This window comes from Equus caballus, chromosome 18 (genome assembly GCF_041296265.1).
Source record: "Equus caballus isolate H_3958 breed thoroughbred chromosome 18, TB-T2T, whole genome shotgun sequence".
Lineage (NCBI taxonomy): Eukaryota > Metazoa > Chordata > Mammalia > Perissodactyla > Equidae > Equus > Equus caballus.
This window is the reverse complement of record NC_091701.1, coordinates 65847051-65871553: the sequence shown is the minus strand read 5'-3', so window position 1 is coordinate 65871553 and position 24503 is coordinate 65847051. Positions and strand designations below refer to the sequence as shown.

Below are 24503 nucleotides of genomic sequence, written 5' to 3'. Positions count from 1 at the left end.
GGAATTATCCAGTGAATAAAGTATACTTATTACCATTTGGAAACAAAATTATGAAAAAAATATAAAAATGATGGCTAAAAAATTGACAGTGACTATATTTGCCTTATGTTAAAGAAACTAAATCAATAACATCATGATGAATATCCATATTCTAATTTTATTTTTAAACTTAATGAGATGACTGTAGAAGTTGTGCAAATGTTAAATCTTAGTAACACAACGTGATGATATTAATAAAGTGAGTTCCAGTTTTGTAGCATCCTAGGGCAGGCCTTCATCTAAATTTCAAGCAAGCCTGTAGAAGGCCACAGAAATGCTGAATATATCAAATACAATGAATGAATAGGATGAAGGCCCCAGTAAGAGCAGACGGACTCTGGAGAGGTCACAGTAATGTGGTAATATAATATGACGGGAAGAATGTGGAAATGGGAATCTAGGGTAGGGTCTTGGATTGTAGTTCTGATTCTGTCACTACTTGCTTTGTTACTCTGGGAAAGACATTACATTTCTCTGGCCTGGATTTACTTAAAATAAGATGAAAGGGTTGGCCCAATAGGCTGTAACTTATTTTCCAGCACTTTTGTTCTGTGATGAAGATTGGCCCTGAGCTAACATCTGTTGCCAATCTTCCTCTTCTTTTGCTTGGGGAAGACTGTCGCTGAGCTCACATCTGTGCCAATCTTCCTCTATTTTATGTGAGATGCCACCACAGTGTGGCTTGATGAATGGTGCTAGGTCTGCACCCAGGGTTCTGAACCTGTGAGCCATGGGCCACTGAAGGGGAGCAATGCGAACTCAACCACTATGCCACTGGGCTGGCCTCCCACCACTTTTTTTTTTAAGTAAACTTTTTAATTTGAGATAATTTTAAATTTATATACAGTTGTAAGAAATAATACAGAGATCTTATGTACCCTTCAACCACTTTTCCCCAATGGTAATATATTGAAAAACTATAGTAAAAATCACAACCAATTAATATTGATATTAATATAGTCAAGATACACAATAATTCCATCACCACAAGAATCCCTCATCTTGCTGTTTTATAGCCACACCCTCTTCCAGTCTACCCTTACCCTTTCCTTAACCCCTGGAAAATCCGTTCTCCATTTCTATAATTTTGTCTTTTCAAGAACTTTAGAAAAGGGTAGTCATACAGTACGTAAGGTTTTGGGAATGACTTTTCACTTCATAATTATCTGGAGGGTCATTGAGGTTGCTGCGTGTATTAATAGTTCATTCCTTTTGGTTATTGAGGAGTAGTCCATAGTTTAGAGGTGCTAGAGTTTGTTTGATCATTCATCCATTATCTGAGGTATTTGTAATTTGGGGCTATTATGAATAAGCTGCTATAAACATTCATGTGTAGGTTTTTGTGTGAACATAAGTTTTAATTTCTCTGAGATAACTGCCCAAATGGGTCATAGGACAGTTGCATGTTTAGTTTTATTTATGAAACTCAAACTTTTCCTAAGTGGCCGTATCATTTTATATCCCCATCAGTTATGTACAAGTGATCCACTTTTCCACATCTTCACCAGCATTTGGTGTTGTAAGCATTTTTTACAGGCATACCTTGGGGATATTGAGAGTTTGGTTCCAGAACAGTGCAATAAAGCAAATATTGCAGTAAAGTGAGTCACATGAATTTTTTGGTTTTCAGCATATAAAAGTTATGTTTACACTATCCTGTAGTCTATTAAGTGTACAATAGCATTATGTCTAAAAAAATCAATTAAAAAATACTTTATTGCTAGAAAATGCTAACCATCATCGGAGCCTTCAGCAAGGTTACAGATCTTTTTGCTGGATGAGGGTCTTACCTTGATGCTGATGGCTGCTGAGTGATCAGGGTGGTAGTTGCTGAAGGTTGGGGTAGCCATGGGAATTTCTTAAAATGAGACAACAATAAAGTTTGCCGCATTGATTGTCTCTTTCATGAATGATTTCGCTGTAGCATGGGATGCTTTTTGATAACATTTTAACCACAGCAGAACTTCTTTCAAAATTGCTATCAATCCTCTCAAACCCTGTCACTGCTTGATTAAGTAAGGTTATGTAATATTCAAAATCCTTTGTTGTCATTCCAACAATCCCCACAGCATCTTTACCGGGAGTAGATTCCATCTTAAGAAACCACTTTCTTTGCTCATCCACTTACTTTGCCAAGATCCATTGGAGGAATCACTGTCTATGACAGCTATAACCTTACAAAATGTATTTCTTATATAATAAGACATGAAAGGTGAAATTAGTCCTTGATCCATGGGCTGCATAATGGATGTTGTGTTAGCAGGCATGAAAACAACGTTGGTAATCTCCTCGTACATCTCCTTCAGAGCTCTTGGATGACCAGGTGCATTTTCAATGAGCAGTAATATTTTGAGAGGAATCTTTTTTTCTGAGCAGTAGTTCTCAACCGTGGGCTTAAAATATTCAGTAAACCATTTTGTAAACAGATGTACTATCATCCAGACTTTGTTGGTCTATTTATAGAGCTCAGGCAGAGTAGCTTTAGCGTAATTCTTAAGGGCCCTAGGATTTTTTGAATGGTAAATGAGCATTGGCTTCAACTTAAAGTCACGGGCTGCATTAGCCCCTAACAAGAGAGTCAGGCTGTCCTTTGAAGGTTTGAAGACAGTCACTGACATCTCCTCTCTAGCTATGGAAGTCCTATATGCCATCTTCTTCCAATATATGGCTGTTTCATTTGGAAATGGGTGAAATTGGAAATCTGCCATTTAGTGCAGCACTTTCATTACTTATCTTAGCTAGATCTTCTGGATAAGCTGCTGCAGCTGCTACGTCAGCACTTGCTGCTTCACCTTGCGCTTTCATGTTATGGAGATGGTTTCTTTCCTTGAACCCATGAACCAACTTCTGTTAGCTTCAAACTTTCCTTCTGCAGCTTTCTCACTTCTCTCAGTCTTCAGAGAACTGAAGAGAGTTAGGTCCTTGCTCTGGTTTAGGCTTTGGCTTAAGGGAAAGTTGTGGCTGGTTTGATCTTCTATCCAGACTACTAAAATTTTCTACATATCAGCAATAAGGCTGTTTCACTTTATTATCATTCACGTGTTCATTGGAGTAGCATTTTTAATTGCCTTCAAGAACTTTTCCTTTGCAGTCACAATTTGTCTCACATCTGGTGCAAGAGGCTTAGTTTTCAGCCTTTCTCAGCTTTCGACATGCCTTCCTCACTAAGCTTAATAATTTCTAGTTTTTTACTTAAAGTGAGAGATACGTGACTCTTCCTTTCACTTGAACACTTAGAGGCCATGTAGGGTTATTAATTGGCCTAATTTCAATATTGTGTCTCAGGGACTAGGGTGGTCCGAAGAGGGAGAGAGACAGAGGACCATCGGTTAGTGGAGCAGTCAGAACACACACATTTATGGGTTAAGTTCACCATCATACAGGGATGGTTCGTGACACCACAAAACAATTACAATAATAACATCAAAAATCATTGATCATAGATCACAATAACAAATATAATAATAAAAAAGTTTGAAATATTGCAAGAATTACCTAAATGTGACATAGAGACACGAAGTGAGCAAATGCTGTTGGAAAAATGGTGCTGATAGACCTGCTTGATGCAGGGTTTCTACAAACTTTCAATTTATAAAAAGCACAATAAAGTGAAGTGCAATAAAATGAGGTATGCTTGTATTGCAGCCTTTCTGATGGTCATGTCGTGATACCTCGTTTTGATTTTAATTTGCATTTCCCTAACGGATACCAATGCCAACATCTTTTCATGTACTTATTTGCCATCTGACTATCTTCTTCAATGAAATGCTTCTTTATATCTTTTGCCCATTTTCTAATTTGATTGATACTTTTTATACCGTTGAGTTGTGAAAGTTCTTTATATATTGTAGAACTAGACCTTTGTTTGATACGGGTTTGCAAAGAATTTCTCCCAGTCTTAGCTAGTCTTCTCATCCCCTTCACAAGGCCCTTCATGGAGAAAATGTTTACTTTTAAGTTCAATTTATCTTTTTTTTCCACTATAGATCCTGCTTTGGCTGTCAAGTCAAAAAACTCTTTGCCAAGCCCTTACATCCTGAAGATTCTCCCTTTTTTCTAAATGTTTTATAGTTATATGTTTTACATTTAAGTTCATGATGCATTTTCAGTTAATTTTTGTATAAGATGTGAGGCTGAGGTCAAAGCGAATTTTGTTTTTTGTCTATAGAGGTCCAGTTTCACCAGCACTGCTTGCTGAAAAGACCATCTTTCCCCTACTGCATTGCTTTCCTAACTTCGTCAAAAATCGGTGGGGCATATTTGTGTAGGCTCATTTCTGTGTTCTCTATTCTGTTACACTGACTTATTTATCTACCCTTTCACCAAAACTACTGTCTTGATTGATGTAGGTATATAATAAGTCTTGAAATAGGGTAGACTTTATTTGTTCCACTTTATTGTTCTTTTTCAAAACTGTTTTAGCAATTCTAGTCCTTTGACTTATCATATAAATTTTAGAATAATGTCTATATCTACAAAAAACTCTTGATAAGACGTTGACAGGAATTGTGTTAAACCTGTACATTAATTTGAAGAAAACTGACGTATCTACTAGATTGAGTCTTCCAATCCGTGAACATGGCATGGCTCTACATTTATTTATATCTGCATTCATTTTGTTCATCAGTGATTCGTAGTCTTCAGCACACAATACTATACAGTTTTTCACCGAAGGTTAGATTTACACTTACGTTTTTTGCTTTTTAAAGCAATCATAAATTTTTGTATCCATCTGTTCACTGCTAGTATACAGAAATGCAATTGATTTCTGTATGTTCATCACATATTCTGCTACCTTGCTGAACTCACTTAGTTGATCCAGAAACTTTTTTGGTAGACTACTTTGAATTTACAACAATTATGCCATCTGCAAATAGTTGCATTTCTTCCCTTACAATTTGCATGCTTCTTATTTTCTTTTTTTCCCTTATTGCAATAGCTGAAACTTCCAGGACTGTGTTTAATAAGAGTAGTGTGAGTGCAAATCCCTTCCTTGTTCTCAATCTTAGGAGAAAAGCTTTCAGCTTTCACCATTAAGTCAAATGTTATCTATAGTTTTAATTTTAAGTGCTCTTCATCAAGCTGAGGGAGTTTCCTTCTATTGCCATTTTTTAAGAGTTTTCAACCATGAATGGATATTGATTATTTTCAAATATTTTTAAAACATTGATTAATATGATCACATGATTTTTCTTCTTTAGCCTGTGAATATGGTTGATTATGATGTTGAATTTTTGAATGTTGAACAAGACTTGCATCCTAGGAACAACCTCCACTTGGTCTTGCTGTATAATTCTTTTTATATATTGCTGAATTAAATTTGTTAATACTTTGTCAGGAATTTTTACATCTATATTCCTGGGGGATACTGGTGTGTAGTTTTCCCTTTTTTGCACTATCTTTGTCTGGTTTTGGTATCAGGTAAATACTAGTTTCATAAAATGAATTGAGGAATGCTCTCACCTCTTCTCTTTTCTGGAATAAGTTGTGTAGAATAATGTTAATTCTCCTTTAAGCATTTTATAGATTGCTCCAGTGAAACCTCTAGGCCTGGAGAGCTCTCTTTAAAAGTTTTAAATTATAAATTTAATTTCCTTTAGTGCTCGCTGCAGCAGCACATATACTAAAACTGGAAAGATACAGAGAAGATTGGCACGGGCCCTGTGTGAGGATGACACACAAATTCATGAAGCATTCCGTATTTTGTAACGTACAGCATTGGGAACAGTCAATAACACTGCAATAACTCTGTATGGTGACAGATGGTTACCAGACTTGTCATGGTGATCATGTCATAATGTATATAAATGTCGAATCACCATGTTGTACATCTATAACAAATATAATATTGTATGTCAACGACACTTCAATAATGAATAAATAAATAAATAAATACATAAAGTGTATGCATTGCAGCATTGCCTACCGTGGTAAAAATTTGAAATGACATAATGCTTGGCAAAAAGTGATTGACATAAAGTAAAATGCAATGGAAATACTTAAACTCATGCTATAGACTTGTATTTATTGACTTTGGAATAAAGTATACAATATAATGAACAAAAAATGAAAAAATAAAATCAATTTCCTTTATAGTTACAGGGATGTTCAAATTATCCAATATTGGGTGATATGTGGTAGTTTTGTTTCTTGAGGAATTAATCCAATCCAGCTATGTTGTCAAATTTACATTTATACAGTTGCTATTGCTATCTGGAGTGTCTGCAGGGAAATCCTGTTTCATTCCTGATATTGATAACTTGTGTCTTTTTTCTTAGTTTGCCAAACTTACAAAAAAATTTTGTCATTTTTATGATCTTTCAAAGAACCAGCTTCGCTTCATTTATTTTCTCTATTTTTTTCGCTTTCAATTTTATTAATTTCTTCATTTATTGTTCTTATTTTCTTCCTTCTGCTTACTTTGAGCTAATTTGATAATTTGCTTTCTAAGTACTTGATGTGGGGGCTTAGATTACTGATTTGAGATTTTCTTCTTTTCAAATTTATTAACTTAGTTGTTATAAATTTTTCTCAGCATTGTTTTAGCTGTATCACGCAAATATTATGTTCTATTTCATTTCTATATAGTTCACTGCATTTTAAAATTTTTTCTTTGAGAATTCCTCATTCACATGTGGAATGTTTACAAGTGTTATGTCCTCTTTGACATGTGGAATGTTTACCTGGAAACTTCGTTTCCACGTTTTTGAAGACTTTCCTATTATCTTTCTGTTATTGACTTTTAGATTGACTTGGTGTCAGAGAACACATGCTTTGAAATTTTTGAGATTTGTTTTAAAACCCAGGATACGGTCTATTTTGGTACATGCTCCTTCGGCACTGAAAAACAATGTGCATTCTGCTGTTGAGTGGCGTTCTCTATAACGGTTAATTAGATCCCACTGGTTGATGATGTTGTTGAGTGATTTTATATTCTTGATGATTTCCTGTCTAGTTGTTCTTACAATATTAGGGAGCATGGTGGTGAAGTCTCCCACAATAATTGTATGTTTGTTTATTTATCTTACATTTTCTTTCAGTTCTATGAATTTTTGTTTCACTTATTTTGCAGTTCTATTATTTGGTCACATACAATTAGATTGCTCTGACTTCTTGGTGGTATGACCCTTTTATCATTAGGTAATTCCATTCTCTGTCTCTGACAATTTTCTTTACTTTGCAGTCTACTTTATCTGATATTAAAACATACTTTACCTGATAATAATTTTTGCATGATATATCTTTTCCCTTATTTTATTTTCAACCTTCCTATATCACCTATATCATTATGTTTACAGCAAGTTTCTTGTAGACAAAATGTATCTGGGTTAGGTCTTTTAATCCATGCTAATAATCTCTTTTAATTGGTATATTTAGATCATTTACATTTAATGTGATTTTTGATATGTTACAGCTTAAGTTTGCTATTTAAATTATTTTTCTGTTTCTTCTCTATTTTTTCTTTCTGTTTTCTTTTCACTGTTTCCTATTGGTTTTTGAAAAATTTTAATAATAAAATTTTGATTTCCCCATAGTGTTTTTAAATGTGTCTCATTGTATAGTTTTTTAGTGGTTACTCTAGGATTCACATTATATTTATGTAACTTATCAGTCTTCTAGGGCTGTCATTTTTCCAGTTCAAGTGAGATATGGAAACCTTACCTCCCTTTACATCCCTTCAACTTTACCTGTTTATGGTTTAATTGCCTTATATTTTCTATATATGCACTTAGAATCATGTCAGAAAGTATTTTTTGCTTCTACTGTCAATCACAATTTAGAAAACTAAAGATTTACCCATATGTTTGCTTATACTGTTCATTTTTCCCTTCTTCATGTTCCAAAGTTTCTTCTTTTATTATTTCCTTTTTGTTTAGCCATTTATTTAGCATAGGTCTGGTAGTAACAAATAATCTTAGTTTCCCTTCATCTGATAATTTTTTCATTTCTCTTTAATTCCTGAAGTAAATTTTTTCTGGATTTAGGATTCTGGTTTGACAGTTCTCTTTTTATTTTCAGCACTCAAAATATATTTTGCTACTTCCTTCTCACCTTCATGATTTCTAATGAGAAATACAACATCATTCAAATTGATTTTCTCCTATAGGTAAGGACTTGTTTATCTCTTGCTCTCTTCAAGATTTTTCTCTGTCTGTAGTTTCCAAAAGTTTGACTATATATGATATGTCTTGCTGTGGAATTATTTCGGTTTATCCTGTTTGGAGTACACTCAGTTTCTTGAATCTGTGGGTTTACATATTTTGCCAAATTTGGAAAGTGAGCAACTTTATGTTTTCAAATGTTTTTTGAAGGCTACCTTTTTTTCTCTCTCTTTCCAGGGCTCTGATGACACAGGAATGTTAGATATTTTGTTATAGTCCCACAGGTCCCTGAAGTTCTATTTTGTTTTTGGTTTTAGAATTGTTTTGTGTGCATACCTGCATGTGTGCATGTGCACACACATATGCTTATTATCTGTGTTGTTCAGATTGGGCATTTTCTATTTTTTGATCTTCTAGGTCACTGATTCTTTCCTCTGACTCTCCATTCTGCCCTTGAGCCCATACATTGAGTTTTTTATTTGGTTATTGTATTTTTCATTTCTAATATTCCCAGTTGGGCTTTCTTTATATCTGTTATTTTCTTTGCTTAGATTTTTTATTTCTTTGAAAAGACTTTCTACTTTTTATTGTTTCAAGTGTACTTGTAATAATTTATTTTTTATTTTTACGATGGCTCTTTTTAAAAAATCTCTGTCTGATAATTCTAATATCTCTCTCATCTCAGTGTTGGGATCTACTGGTCATCTTTTTTCATTAGTTTAAGGTCTTCCAGTTTCTTGATGAGTGATTTTCAATTGAATCCTGGATATTTTACATATTATTTTATGAGAGTCTAGAAATTATTTAAACTTTGTGTTTTGGGTGGCTCACTCTGACACAATTCCATCAGGGGAATGGCAATGGGAGAGCACTGCCTCATTACTGCCTGGTGGGGACAGAGGTTCAGCTTCATCACATGCCTCTCTTCATTACTGCTTGGCAGGGCTTGGTACTCTAGCTCCCCATGTGATCCTCACTATTAGCAAAGAGGGAGGGGGATTCATTAATATAACATGATATTGTTAACAGAGTAGTGAATTCTAGTCTTGTGGCATACAAGATTTCCTCTATCTTTCAAACTCTCACCAAGTACACAGAAATACTGAAAAGACAAAATACAATGAATAGGTAAGACGAAGGCCCCAAAAAGAGCAGATAGACTCTGGAATAGGTCACAGTTATGGCAGTAATATAGCAGGAGACAAATGCTACAGTGGCCATCTAAGGTCTTAAATTTTAATCTTGATTCTGTAACTACCGAGCTTTGTAACTTTGGGAAAGTCACTCAACTTCTCTGGCCTTGGTTTCTTAAAATAAGAGGAAAGCACTGTGCCAGCTGTGCCATAATTTACTTTCCTGTTTTAATACTCTATGATTAGTTGTTTAAAATGAGAATTACAGAGGATGGCATATCAACAATTCTACATACATCTCAAATCAACTTTATAAACATAGTCATTATTATAATTCGAAGAAATGAAATTTTGAGGAAATAAAACTTCGAGAAAATGTGTCCTCTTTGAGCTCACGAAAGTGATGCCAACTTACAGTTGGAGAACCATCTTGACCCCTGCTTTTCAAAGCCCAGATTCTCATCTACCTGCAGCAGAATCACCTGGTGAACTTGCTCACTGTGGATTTCCTGAGCTCCAGCCCCCATCAATATGAACTTATTTTTTAAAGTGGGAACCAGAGAACTGTATTTTAAAAGGCCCTGCTTATGAATATTATGCACAGTAATGGTTGTGAGCCACTGCTGTAGGCTTCAAGAAATTATTTTCAACCTTCAAGAAAAAAGAAAGCCAATATGCTATATCCAAAGAGAATAATGGGTCAATGAATTGAAATTCTTGAAATAAATTACAAACAATTATGATCAGGGAGAAATGGAGTTTACACTTTTAACACAATATAATTACACAAGGATTCTGGTAAGCTTATGTTTTAAATAACCACGTAAGAAATTTGGATGGGGATCAAATAAAGATAAAACACGTGACACAAAACTATAAGAAGGCTAATATTTATAATGAACTATGATTTTTAATATTTCAAAGAACCCCAAGAAAATTTATTTCTATGTGTAAGGCAAGAAGGAAGGACAACTGAGTTTACTGCTTGGTAGAAGTGGTAAAAGGTTATTATACCTTATACATAGAAGAATTCAACAAATATCAGCTTTAATCTTCTCAATCACATAGAAAAAACATCTGCAAACAATCATGGCTAAGATGGAACATTAAATATACTGCATTCATTCATTAGGATAAATTTCAAAAACAACTTGCACTTCATATAAAATGCCCTATTATGCATATATTATTGTCTCATATGGCTAAGTATATTTTTCTAGGGAGAAGTTCTCCCTCAAATTCTCAAAATATATTATGATTCCAAGTAGCTTAGCATGTTAGTTTGCCTTTTTAGAGCACCATAGTTTAAGAGATACAAATAAGAACTTGCTCTACTTTTTGTGAGTTTTTCCATGTGGTCTTTTCTTTAAGAAAAAATTCATTGAGCATCTATTGTCCACCTGATGTAGGACTGACAAGGAGAAATTAAAAGGTATTTGTTCTCAAGAAGCTCACATACTGAAACCAGAGAATTAAGTTACATGGTAGTGATAATAATAATGGTGCTCTGCTATTTTTGACAGCATAAAAAGTGAGCAAATATAGTCACGCACTGCGTAACAATGGGGATACGTTCTGAGAAATGCATCATTAGGCAATTTTGTCATTGCGAGAACATCATAGAGTGTACTTACACAAATCCAGATGGTATGGCCTACTACACACCTAGGCTATATGGTATTAATCTTATGGGACCACTGTTGTATATGTGGTCCATTGTTGACTGAAATGTCATTATGCAGCACACGACTGTAAATGGATTAAGTTCTTTTTTCTGTCTAAGCCAATAATCTTGTTGAGGTTAGATGTTCTCCCTTCATTAAAGCCATCAATGGCTGCAATGTGTGCTCAGAATTCACATCTTATGTTTTATAATAGGATCTCAGACTAAGTTATGATTAGCATTAACATGCTTATAATCAAGACTTGAGGTTGTCTTTAAGATCCCAAATGATTAAAGAACTGTTGTAGGATTTAACTTTGGAATTCCCTAATTGTTCTTACTTACTAAAAACTTTAGATTACATTCATTATATTCATGTGCCAACACATGCATGCACACAGGCACACACACGCACACATACTATTCTATTGCCTTTCATTATGTTAAGTTTTCTGAATAATGAAAATTAAGAACAAGATTTTCAAAGTATTAGAGTCTTTTTAAGGAGCCATACAGACTTTATTTCCTGGAGTTTAAAATATTTATTTTCATCAGATCCTTCACATCCCTTAAAAAAAACAACTCTGCTCACCATTACTCTTTGCATTATGTGCATATTACTAAATTATATTTGAGATTAAAATTACAAATAAATGATCATAAGAGAAATAAATGTATAACATAAGCAGGCATGATGTTCTAAGAAAAGAAATTTGCATGCATGCAAGCTTGTGCCCATGAACATGAGAATTTAGTTAGGGATGAAGTCCTGAAGCATATTCTCATGACAGGATGAATCTATTAGTGTAGTTAAGTATTTGCAGACCTTGTTCATTTCCAAATACTTTACTAATGCCGGAAACAAGACAATTCCTGGCTTGTAAAACAGAACAAACCACCCTAAAACATCTGGCATACTTACACACTTTTCGCTGTCAAATACATAGCACAAATGTTTATTTGACTCAGAATCTTTGCATATGAAAGTGAATATCCTCTTGTCAGTTTTATCATCTGCACAAAATGATATTCTGTGAAGCTGGCAATTGTGTTGGACTTCCTGTGAACACAGATGGAAATAAACATAGTTGAAGAGATTTTTTTTCCTTTTCTGAAATACCAGCTTGTGTTAATAACATACAACTTATGACTTTAAAAGTGAAACTATAATCTGTCAAACGTTGGTTTTATAATTACATACACCGCAAACTTAAACAAATATGTAATGGAGATGGACCTCCTGACTCAGGATTAAACTAAGATGGTCATTTCAATAGTACTTAGAAAAACACAAGCAAAATACAAGAGGATCAGAGGTTTATGGACTTTCTGAGCTACAAGGAATTTTAAGAGACCATTACTTTAAACTCTGCAGTTTTACTTCGGAGGACATTGAGATCCAGAGAGATTAAGATACTCCCAGAAGGTTACAGAATTATCAGAACCTTTTTAAACCAGAACACTTCGCATTTTATCTTCCTGCAAGTAACTACCATTACAGTTTAAAACAAGTTCATCTGCACACAAGTTCATATGAAACACACTACCATTTCATCCTTAGTTTTCTTATTAAATTGTATTTTACATGTCTTCATCGTAACTCATAAACTCTTGAACCTCTTCTGTCTAGGAAGATCATCTTTCCTCGCCACTTCCGTAATGTTTTTCACTGGAGCAGTGAATGAGGAAGGTCTAAACAGCCAGCATCCAAATGACTGAATCAACGCTGCCAGTCAATACAAAGATAAATGCTGCAAAAAATAAATAAAATACACACACACGCTGCAACTATAGCTTCTGTCACTGCATCCTTCCAACTTCAGGGTTGACCTCTCAGCTTGCTGAGATTTGATCTATCACCCTGGTTCACATTACTGCTCATCAGACTAAAATGAGTACGTAAAATGAGATATATAAATAAAGGTTAACAGAATTTCTCTGCAGCACTGCATTCTTTCCCTACATAGAAACCAAATGGTAAGTCATCAAAGGGTTGTTTGGCAAGCATGAAAATTAAAATGAGGAAGTATATTGTATGACTGTGTGGTGAACCAGAATTTGCCACCCCCAAATGTGATTCTTTGGCGTGATTATTTTTAAAACAAAAGACTCAGAAAGAAACTTTGACCTTTCCCCCAACTGCCTAAAAGAATTTAAGATAGAAGGCCTGTCCCAGGAAGGAGCTATCACCATAGATAACTCTAGGTGTGGAAATAGGGACGAACCTAGCAAGGCCCATCTAATCAAAGTCCTTCCCATGTTGATTGTTTTAGTAAAGTATGGCAAACATTTGTTGACCAAACATTTGCTTTTCCATCTCCATGTGAATTGCCTTTCTCCCCTCTAAAGTCCCAAACTACTACCCCCAAGAACGTCCTTTGTCTTTAGCTGAAGATGGTATTTAAGGTGGTGGCTTCAGCCATTTTGGCAAGTTACTCAGTTTTCCTGGGTTTCTCCCATGTATATATGTTATTGAACTTGTCTGATGTTCTCCTGTTATTCTGTCTCATGTCAATTTAATACTTAGACCAGCCAGAAGAACCTACAGTAGAGGAATCTTCTTTCTCCTCTACAGTTTTTTGTAATTACTAGATTACTAAATAGTCTGATCCATCCATTTCAGAAACAGAGAGGAACAATGCTAAAAAGAAGAGCTCAACACCAAGGCTTTTGATGAGGGCATCTTCCCTTCCTGTGGTTAGTGCTAGATGGATAATGATCACATTTGTCTGAGACTATTCTTTTCCTATACTTTGTCTGACTGACTAGTCTTTTTCTCATTGACATATCTTTTGTTTTATTGTTAATAAAGCATTTGTTAATAAATAAGCAGTTGTAGGGGAGCAGAATTTGCCACTCCAAAATATATCTCTTTAACATAAGGATTATTTTAGGCTGATTTTTTAAGAAACTGCAGACACAGGAAAAGCTCTGAAAACAGTAGAAATTACCTTTTGTAAAAAAACATTTACATTTATAAGGACATTTCCATTTGTAAGAGCGCCTCCTTCTCTGTTCCAGAAAGAGGAGGATATCTAAATCTGCAGAAACTCTTACCAATGGAGAAGGCAAGGACTTAAACCTGCATGATAGCTTTATCTTTGTTTACTGTGCTTGTCCTGGTGACGTCCCATAATTGACTCTCCCACCCCCAACATCGTATTTTGATGTTAGCTGAGGATAGTATTTAAGGTGATAGCTTCCACCATTTCAGAGAGTTACTCAGTTTTCCTGGGTCTTTCCCATATATACAGGAGGTATACATCTTATTAAATTTGTTTGTTTTTCTCATGTCAGTTTAATTCTTAGACCAACCACAAGAACCTAAAAAGGTAGAGAAAAAATTTTATTGCCCCACACAGTCAATCAAGCAATAGCCTTCGGTCACACTGTAGCTCCCAAACACTGACAGCAGGTCGACATCACGTTATTAATTGCATAATCATGTTAATGATACATAAAGAGAAATATCATTGCTATACAATATAGAAAAATGACTTGTTCTTTTCCATTTATAAGAGAAACTATAAGTAACATGAAAACATACCATTTACACAGCTGGTGGTGAAACCTATGCAGTCCTCATTCAGTCACCAACCAGTATGATCACAGAAAGCCTTTGGTTATGACAGTTGGGAATCATCTTAATTTTTTCTTTTTAAATATATTGCAAATATTTATTGAGATTTTTTTTTTTTAAAGGAGGATTCGCCTTGAGCTAACATTGCCACCAAAAATAAATCCCCAATTCACCTAAACCACATCTTTCCAGCACTACATAATCTTCATTTGGAGGACAAGGGAAAAAAGTAGAAAGGGAAAAAGACACAGAAAGGATATTTGAGACAATGGAGATTGCTTTTCACTTCTATTTTCATCCCTTCAAATGGGAGAAAAAATGGTCTATTTCCTATCAAGTCCATAAATTTTTAAATCCTGCCTAATACATGTAATTATACAATGAATAAATTTATTTTAGGAGCATTTAATTGTATTTTTCCTAAATTACAACTTATATCCAAAATAAAATGAATGAGAGATGTTTTTTCTGGTTTACTCATGTCCCCTCAAACACTGGTTACTAAATGCCTATCTGTGAACAGGCTGTAGGAGAGTCATATGGGCAGGTTTGTTTGTTTGTGTGAGTTGTTTTCCTTTTTTTATAATATAGATTCTAAGTCTTGTTCTGCAGATTCTGCATCTGAAAGGCCTGGGTGTAGTCCAGCAATCACCATTCTTAGGAGTCTCCTAAGGGGCACTGATGCCTAGCAGAGCTGGTAAATCTCTCTTTTAGATTACCTATATTTTTTTATGGATTCTAAAAATGGCATGTTCCATATAACCACTATTATGAATAGAGTCAGATACTCTATATTCATATGTAATATATATGTTAAAAGCCAGTTGCTCTCATTCAGATGTCATATAACTGAATTTACAAAACATTTCAAAGATTTTAAAACTTCAAGATCACTCTTAAAGTTTGGTAGGGATGAAAATGGAGGTACTACTTTCCCACTAAAAGCGTGAAAAACTTACTTTTGGGAGAAAGATTCAATCGGGTCTCTTGAAAATTACCTAGTAAGTATAGGAAATTGAGACTTTGAGACGTGAAAGAAAAGTATTGGTATTACTGATTTGGATAAGGCAAAATACAATGATCAAAAGTCAAATAGCTATGCAGGGTGGTGGTGGCAGCTGGTGGCAGTTCCACATGCACATGATTGCTTGTGGGGCAGTGGTGGCATGGCAGCAGTCCCTGCTCACAATGGTCAGTGGAGCAGTGGCAGCATTGGCACCCCTGATACCAGCTCCACGAGCAGCAGGAGCTGCATACAAGTCCCTGGGTCCCCAGGACCCCACCAGAGATACTGACACCCATGAGCCCAGCACCCTTTGCAGTTGTGCAGCCAGCACCCTCAGACAACTGGAGAACAGCAGTGCAGATAACACATGGGACAATGGCATCTAAGCCTGCAGAGAGACAGTAGAGGAACATGAGACCCAAGTGACCAGAACCAAAGTAACTGATGCCATACCCAAATAAGAAAAGGTGATTACTACCACAAATACACCAGCAGAGGATCAATTCACCAAACACCACGAAGAACTATAGTAATACTGTACAACAAAAGAAAAATGACAACTCTCAGGAGAGAGAACTAAGATTTTTTAAAAATGAAGAAATTCTTTGAGAAATATCTGACTCAATTAGAAAAAGCAACATAAGGATTCTAGGCATCCCAGAAGGAGAAGGGAAGGAGAAAGGAGTAGAGAGCTTATTCAAAGAAATAATAGCTGAGAACTTCCCAAACCTGGAGAAAGAACTGGACATGTAAGTACATGAAATCAATAGAACTCCTAATTACATCAATGTAAAAAGATCTTCTCCAAGGCATATAATAGTAAAACTGTCAAAAGTCAATGACAAAGAAAAGATGTTAAATGCAGCAAGAGAGAAGAAAATAACCTACAAAGGAACCCCACCAGGCTTTCAGTTTCTCAACAGAAACCTTACAGGATAGGAGAGAGTGGAATGATATATTCAAAATACTGAAAGACAAAAACTATCAGCCAAGAATACTCTATCCAGAAAAATTATCCTTCAGATATGACAAAGAAAGAAAAGCTTTCCCAGACAAACAAAAGCTGAGGGAGCTCTTTGCCACTAGACCTACCCTACAAGAAATGCTGAAAGAAGCCCTCCTACCTGAAACAAAAAAGCAAAGGTTTACAAAGTTTTGAGCAAGGAGATAGACAGACAAAATCAGAAAATTTCAGCTCTATATCCAAATAGGTTAGTAAACACTTAATTAGAACATAAAGGATAAAAGGAAAAGAACCATCAAAAATAACTAAAAACAGTTCAATTTGGTCATAAACTCACAAAACAAAAAAGCATAATTTGTAACAACAAAAACATAGAAGGGGAAGAGGAGAGGGATGGAACCTGCATAGGCTAACGAAGACGAGAGACCATCAAAAAAAGGGCTACCTCATCTATGAGATGTTACATACAAACTTCATGTTAATCACAAAATAAAAAATCATAGCAGAGTACTAACACATAAACAAAGAGAAAACCAGCAAACTGAAATGGCAGACAGAAATACAAAGAAAAAGGAACAATGGAAACATAGAACAACCAGAAAACAAAAGATAAAATGGCAGTATGAAGCCCGCATATATCAATAATCACTCTAAAAGTAAATGGACTGAATTCATCAATCAAAAAACACAGAGTGGGTGGGGGGATTAAAAAACAAGACCCAATGATGGGCTGCCTCCAGGAGACCCATCTTAGGTCTAAAGATAAGCATAGGCTCAGAGTGAAAGGATGGAAGATGATACTCCGAGAAAACGACAAGTGAAAGAAAGCAGGTATAGCTATACTTGTATTAAGCAAAATAGTCTTCAAAATAAAAAAGATAACAAGAGACAAAGATGGGCACTATAAAATGATAAAAGGGACATTCCAGCAAGAAGACATAACACGTATTAATACATATGCACCTAACACAGGAGCACCAAAGTATATAAAGCAACTATTAAGAGACCTAAAGGGAGAAATTGACAGCAACACAATAACAGTAGGGCACCTTAACACCACACTTACATCAATGGATTGATTATCTTGACAAAAAGTCAAGAAAGAAACAGTGACCTTAAATGAAAGAGTAAACCAGATTGACTTAATAGAGATATATAGAACATTGCTTCCCAAAACAGGAGAATACACATTCCTCTCAATGCACATGGGTCATTCTCAAAGATAGGCCATATGTTGGGAAACAAGGCCAACCTCAATAAATTTAAGAAGATTTAAATCATATCTAGCATCTTTTCCAACCATAATGTTATGAAACTAGAAATCAACAACAAGAAAAAAGCTGGGAAAGATACATCTATGAGGAGACTAAACAATTTGCTACTGAACAACTATTGGATAGATACAGAAATTAAAAGAGAAATCAAAAAACACCTGGAGACAAATGAAAATGAAAACACAATACACCAAAACCTATGGGATGCAGCAAAAGCAGTACTAAGAGGAAAATTTATAGCATTACAGGTTCACCTCAACAAACAAGAAAAATCTCAAATAAACAAGCTTACTTTTTCCTAGAAGAAGAATTAGGAAAAGAAGAACAAACAAAGCCCAAAATCAGTAGAAGAAAGGAAATAATACAAATCAGAGCAAAAATAAGTGAAATAAAGACCAAGAAAACAATAGAAAGGATCAATAAAATTAAGACCTGATACTTTGAGAAGATAAGTAAAATTGACAATCCCTGGCTAGATTCACTAAGAAAAAAAAGACAGAAGACTCACATAAATAAAATCAGAAATGAAAGAGGAGAAATTACAACAGACACCACAGAAATACAAAGGGTTGTAAGAGAATACTGTGAAAAGCTATACATCAACAAACTGGATAACCAAGAAGAAATGAATAAATTCTTAGAACCATACAACTTCCCCAAACTGAATGAAGAAGAAATAGAGAATCTGAACAGACCAATAACAAGGAAAGAAATTGAAAGAGTAATCAAAAACCTCCCAAAAAGCAAAGTTCCAGGACCAGATGGCTTCTCTGGTGAATTCTACGAAACATTCAAAGAAGAGTTAATTCCCATCCTTCTCAAATTCTTCCAAATAAGTGAAGGGGATGGGATGCTTCCTAACTCATTTTACTAGGCCAACATAACCCTGATACGAAAACCAGACAAGACAACACAAAAAAGGAAAATTACAGGCCAACATCACTGATGAACATAGAGGCAAAAATCCTCAACCAAATATTAGTAAATCAAATACTACAATGCAATAAAAGGATCACAGACCCTGGTCAGTGGGATTTATATCAGGGACTCAGGGATGGTTCAATATCTGCAAATCAATCAATGTGATAAATCAATCAATGTGATACACCACATTAACAAAATGAGGAATAAAAATTACATGATCATCTCTATAGATGCAGAGAAAGCATTTGACAAGATATGGCATCCATTTATGATAAAAACTCTGAAAAAATGGGTATAGGAAGAAAGTACCTCAACATCATAAAGACCATATAGGACAAACCCACAGCCAACATCATACTTAATGGTGAAAAACTGAACCCATCGCTCCGAGAACAAGAACAAGATGAGGATTCCCACTCTCACCACTCCCATTCAACACTGCAGAGGAAATTTTAGCTAGAGTAATTACGCAAAAAAAAGAAATAAAAGAGAGACAAATTGGAAGGGAAGGAGTGAGACTTTTTGTCTGCAGATGATATAAATCTATATATAGAACATACCTAAAGAATCCACCAAAAAACTGTTAGAAATAATCAACAACCAAAGCAAATCTGCATGGTATAAAATCAACATACAAGAATCAGTTGCATTTCTATACACTAATAATGAACTAGCAGAGAGAGAAGTCAAGAATACAATCCCATTTACAATCATAACAAAAAGAATAAAATACATAGGAATAAATTTATCTGAGGAGGTGAAAGACCTATATACTGAAAACCATAAGACATTATTGAAAGAAATTGAAGAAGGCATACATGGAAAGATATCCCATGCTTATGGATTAGAAGAATAAACATAGTTAAAATGTCCATATTAGTTAAAGCAATCTACAGATTCAATGCAATCCCAATCAGAATCCTAATGACATTTTCCATGGAAATAGAGCAAAGAACCCTAAAATTTATGTGGAACAACAAAAGACCCCAAATAGCCAAAGCAATCCTGAGAAAAAAGAACAAAGCTGGAGTTATCACAATCCTGGACTTCAAAATACACTACAAAGCTATAGCAATCAAAACAGCATAGTACTGGCAGAAAGACAGACACACAGAACAATGGAACAGAACTGAAAGCCCAGAAATAAAACCATACATCTATGGACAGCTAATCTTCAGCAAACGAGCCAAGAACATACAGAGAAAGGAATGTCTCTTCAATAAATAGTGTTGGGAAAACTGGATGACCACATGCAAAAGAATGAAAGCAGACCATTATCTTAAATCATACACAAAAATTAACTCAAAATGGATTAAAGACGTGAATGTAAGACCTGAAACCATAAAACTCCTAGGAGAAAATATAGGCAGTATATTCTTTGACATTGATCATAGAAGGATCTTTTCAAATACCATGCTTACTCAGGCAAGGGAAACAAAAGAAAAAAACAAATGGTACTAAATCAGATTAAAGAACTTCTGCAAGGCAAAGGAAATCAGGAGCAAAATTAAAAGACAATCCATCAATTGGGAGAAAATATTTGCAAATCATATATCCAAAAAGGGGTCAATTTTCAAAACATAAAAAAGAACTCATACAATTTAATAACTAAAAACAAACATCCCAATCAAAAAATGGGCAGAGGACATGAAGTGACATTTTTCCAAAGAAGATATACAGATGGCCAACAAGCATAAGAAAAGACGTTCAACATCACTAATTATTAGGGAAATGCAAATCAAAACTACAATGAGATATCACCTCACACCCATCAGAATGGCTATAATTAAGACAAGAAATAAATGTTGGAGAGGATGTGGAGAAAAAGAACTCTCATACACTGCTGGTGGGAATGCAAACTGGTGCAGCGACTGTACAAAATAGTATGGAGAATCCTCAAAAAATTAAAAATAGAAATATAACATGATCCAGCTGTCTCATTACTGAGTATTTATCCCAAAGAACATGAAATCAACAATTCAAAGAGATTTATGCATCCCTACATTCACTGCAGCATTATTCACAATAGCCAAGAAGTGGAAGCATCTCAAGTGTCCATCGATGGACGAATGGATAAAGAAGATGTAGTATATATATAATAGAATGCCATTCAACCATAACAAAAGACAAAATTGTGCCATTTTCAACAACATGTATGGACCCTGAGGGTATTATGCTAAGTGAAATAAGTCAGACAGAGAAAAACAAACACCATATGATTTCACTCATATGTGGAAGATAAACATATGGACAAGGAGAACAGATTAATGGTTGACAGAAGGGAAGGGACTGAGAGGAGGGTGAAAGGGGTAAAGGGGGACATATGTGTGGTGACAGATAAAAGCCAGACTATTGGTAGTAAACAAGATGCAGTCTATACAGAAACTGAAATATAACAATGTACACCTGAAATTTCCACAATGTTATAAGCCAGTATGACCTCAAAAAAACCCCATCAATCGTGTACATGCATTGAGTTTAGCTTGATGGAGGCACGGAGATTTGACAGTAAAAGTTTAGGGAACAGAACGATGTGGTTGATAGATTGTCAATGGAAAACTAATTTTTTTTTTTGCTGAAGAAGAGTAGCCCTGACCTAGCATCTGTTGCCAATCTTCCTCTTTTTATTTGCTTGAGGACAATTCGCCCTGAGCTAACATCTGTGCCAATCTTCCTCTGCTCTGTATGTGGGTCGCTGCCACATCATGGCTGCCAAGGAGTGGTGTAGTTCCACATCCAGGAACTGAACTCGGGGCACCAAAGTGGAGCACGCCAAACTTAACCACTAAACCACAGAGCTGGCCACCTGGAAAACAAATTTTTATGGGAGACTTATTATGGGGGACTCTAGAATCAGCAACTGGTAACACGGTGCTACATTTGCATTGGCATAATCCAACTCTCCGTCTTTCTTTACATACTCACACACACACCCCACATGTTAGTGTTACTCATCTTGTAGTAGATCTAGGTCTTTCTATTTTGTGCTTTTCTAAGGATATGCCATTATTAAACTGTAAATTCTAAACACTAAACTTCTCTCTCTATATTGTATTTAATCATATTTGTATTTTCTAAACATTTAAACTATCAATTAATGGAAAACTTGAAGCATTGTAAATGTTCAACGATAGGAGAATAGTTTACTAGATTAAAATTTACAGATTATGGTTTTGGTGAAATTTTTATAGCCTAGGATACGTTATAGGTAGACTCAAATCAAAAAGAACAAGAATACACGCAGAGGATACATGAAGTGTATTATCAGCCCTACATATTTCAAGGTGTGCTTTGACAAGTCCTAAACGTTCATGTACGAAATTAAATTAATAGTTAATTACATATGCATACACTCCAAAACAGTTACAGGATCCATATGGTTTAGAAGAAACCTTAAACCCAAACACGGCCTACAAATGACCTGTTCTGGTTGGACAGTTGCCACTAAACATCCACTTAATTTCAAAAAGGAAATGTAGGACTCGGATTGTTTTTATTTTTACTTCCATGTAAGACCATATTTTCGTTACTACATTGTCACTCTGCAAATTATTGCTTCCTCAGCCTTTTGTTCTTTTGTAACTACCACTTGCCTAATGAATTCATCTCAGCCAACCCACTTATTCAGTAGATAAAGCCGCACTTTCAATTGCCTCATTTCCCACCAAACTACAGTCAGCCTTCCGGAGGCACAGATTCAACCAACTGCAGATAGAAAGGGCCATGATGGTTGCACTGTACTGAACACGTACAGACTCTTTTTCTTGTCATTATTCCCTAAACAATACAGTATAAAAACACTTACATTGTATTAGGTATTATAAGTGATCTAGAAATGATTTAAAGTATGGGAGGATGTGCGTATGTTATATGCAAAACGTATGCCATTTTATATAAAAAATTTGAGCATTCGTGGATTTTGGTACCTGCAGCGGGGCAGGAACCAAGACCCCTGTGGACACTGAGGGATGACTGGACACATTTTCCATTGTATGCCTGAAGAGACCTTCTACTGTCCCATTGCCACTTCTTTTGTCTACTTTCAGCCAGCTCAGCAATGGTTATTTTGGGCTAGCCATAACAAAAAAAAAGTGTCCAATTCTTGGTTTGTTATTTAATACTGAGTGTGGATAATAGAAGGAATTAGGATAGCTGTGGGAGGTCTTAAATTTATGGCTTGAGAAGTCTGAAAGAATGTAATTGTTCTTAATTTGGAATTGAACAATAACTATGGATGCATCCATGCCATACTCCAGTTATCCTCAAACAGTAAAAATGCAAAATTTCCAGGGAGATTCTCATTCTGTAAGCTAAGATAGGACCTTAGAACTTATTTTTCAAAATGTCTGCAGTATTTTTAATGCAAGTATTCCATGAACTACATTTGAAAATGAGGTGGCAGACTCCACCGGAACCCCTCAAACTTTTATGTGCCTAAGAATCACTGTGTTTCTTCTTAAACTGCAGATTCAGATTCAGTAGGTCTGGAATGGGGTCTGAGATTCTACAGCCTAACAAGCTCTCAGGTGATGCTGATGCTGCCGGTCCACAGAGCACACTTGGAATAGCAAGACATTGTCTGGGTTTGGTATGCACACAGATGAAGGGATCAATGGCAAAGGCTGGACTAGTGGCTGAAAAGTTGCAGACCTGTGAAAAATATTTTCATAATCTCTTTACAGGTCAGGGTTTCCTTGGGCTTTCAAATTTAATTAAGTTGTCAGTAAGAATGCACAGTGTTACAAGAAAGCATTGACAATATAAATCTGTAAGATAACTGGAGTTGAATGTTACTGAATATTTCCAAATTGACTTTTATGGTTTTCTTAAAATTACTAAACAATAATTCTGAGGCATCGTGAATAAAGCACTGTATTAGTTTGTTAGGGCTGCCATAACAAAATACCACAGACTGGGTGGTCTAAAGAACAGAATGGTATTTTCTCACAGTTCTGAAAGCTGGAAATCCAAGATCAAGATGTCAGCAGGTTTGGTTAAGCTTTTCTCCTCAGCTTGCAGACAGCGCCTTCGCACTATGTCTTCACAGGGCCTGTCCTCTTTGCTCACACACCCGTGGTGTCTTTCTCTTCTTATAAGGACACCAGTCCTATTGGATTAAGGCCCCATTAAGACCTCAGTTAAACTCCAAATATAGTCACGTTGGGGATTAGGGATACAATATAGGAATCTGAGGTGGAAATAAGTACATATTCAGTGCATACTCAATCCATGACAAGTATATATTAATGAACGTGAAGCCAGAATAAGTTATATTTTAAATCTTTTTCATTGGATTTGTAAGGGAAAAGGCTCTTAAATACAAGGACCTTAAGTTTAGGCTATGTTATGAGCTGAATCATATTCCCTCAAAATTCAAATGTTGAAGCCTTAACCCCCAACACACCCTGTACCTCAGAATGTGACTATGTTTGGAGATAAGGCTTGAAAGAGATGATTAAGTTAAACTGAGGCCGTTAGTGTGGTCCCTTATCCAATCCGACTGGTATCCTCGAAGAAAAGAGACTTGAACACACAAAGGGACACGAACTGTGTGTGTGTGCAGATGACCCTATAAAGAGGCAGCAAGAAGGCAGCCATCTGCAAGCCAAGGAGGCAGGCCTCTGAGGAAACCAACCCTTCTGTCAGCTTAATCTCGGATTTTAGCTTCCAGAACAGTGAGAAAAGAAACTTCTGTTGTTTGAGCCACCGAGTGTGTGGTACTTTATCATGGCAGCCCTAGTAAACTAATACATGCCATGTCTACAGGCCGTAAGAGTCAGTCCAAGACATTTTAAGAAATGGCACACAGTTTCATCTT

At 35.5% G+C, this 24503-nt stretch overlaps 1 protein-coding gene and 1 non-coding gene across 16 annotated transcripts in view; one reads left to right on the top strand and one right to left on the bottom strand.

Moving 5' to 3' along the window:
- The window catches only part of GULP1 (GULP PTB domain containing engulfment adaptor 1), a 271776-nt gene that overhangs the window by 33686 nt on the left and 213587 nt on the right, over positions 1-24503 (bottom strand). For all 15 annotated transcript variants that reach the window (XM_023622181.2, XM_070242049.1, XM_023622174.2 and 12 more), the window contains one exon: positions 11860-11997. In XM_023622181.2, coding sequence (XP_023477949.2) covers positions 11860-11997 — 138 coding nt within the window. The remainder of the gene's footprint in view (positions 1-11859; positions 11998-24503) is intronic.
- Positions 5639-5745, top strand: LOC111768938 (U6 spliceosomal RNA). Its single transcript, XR_002801621.1, has one exon. It is a non-coding gene; the product is annotated as a U6 spliceosomal RNA (small nuclear RNA).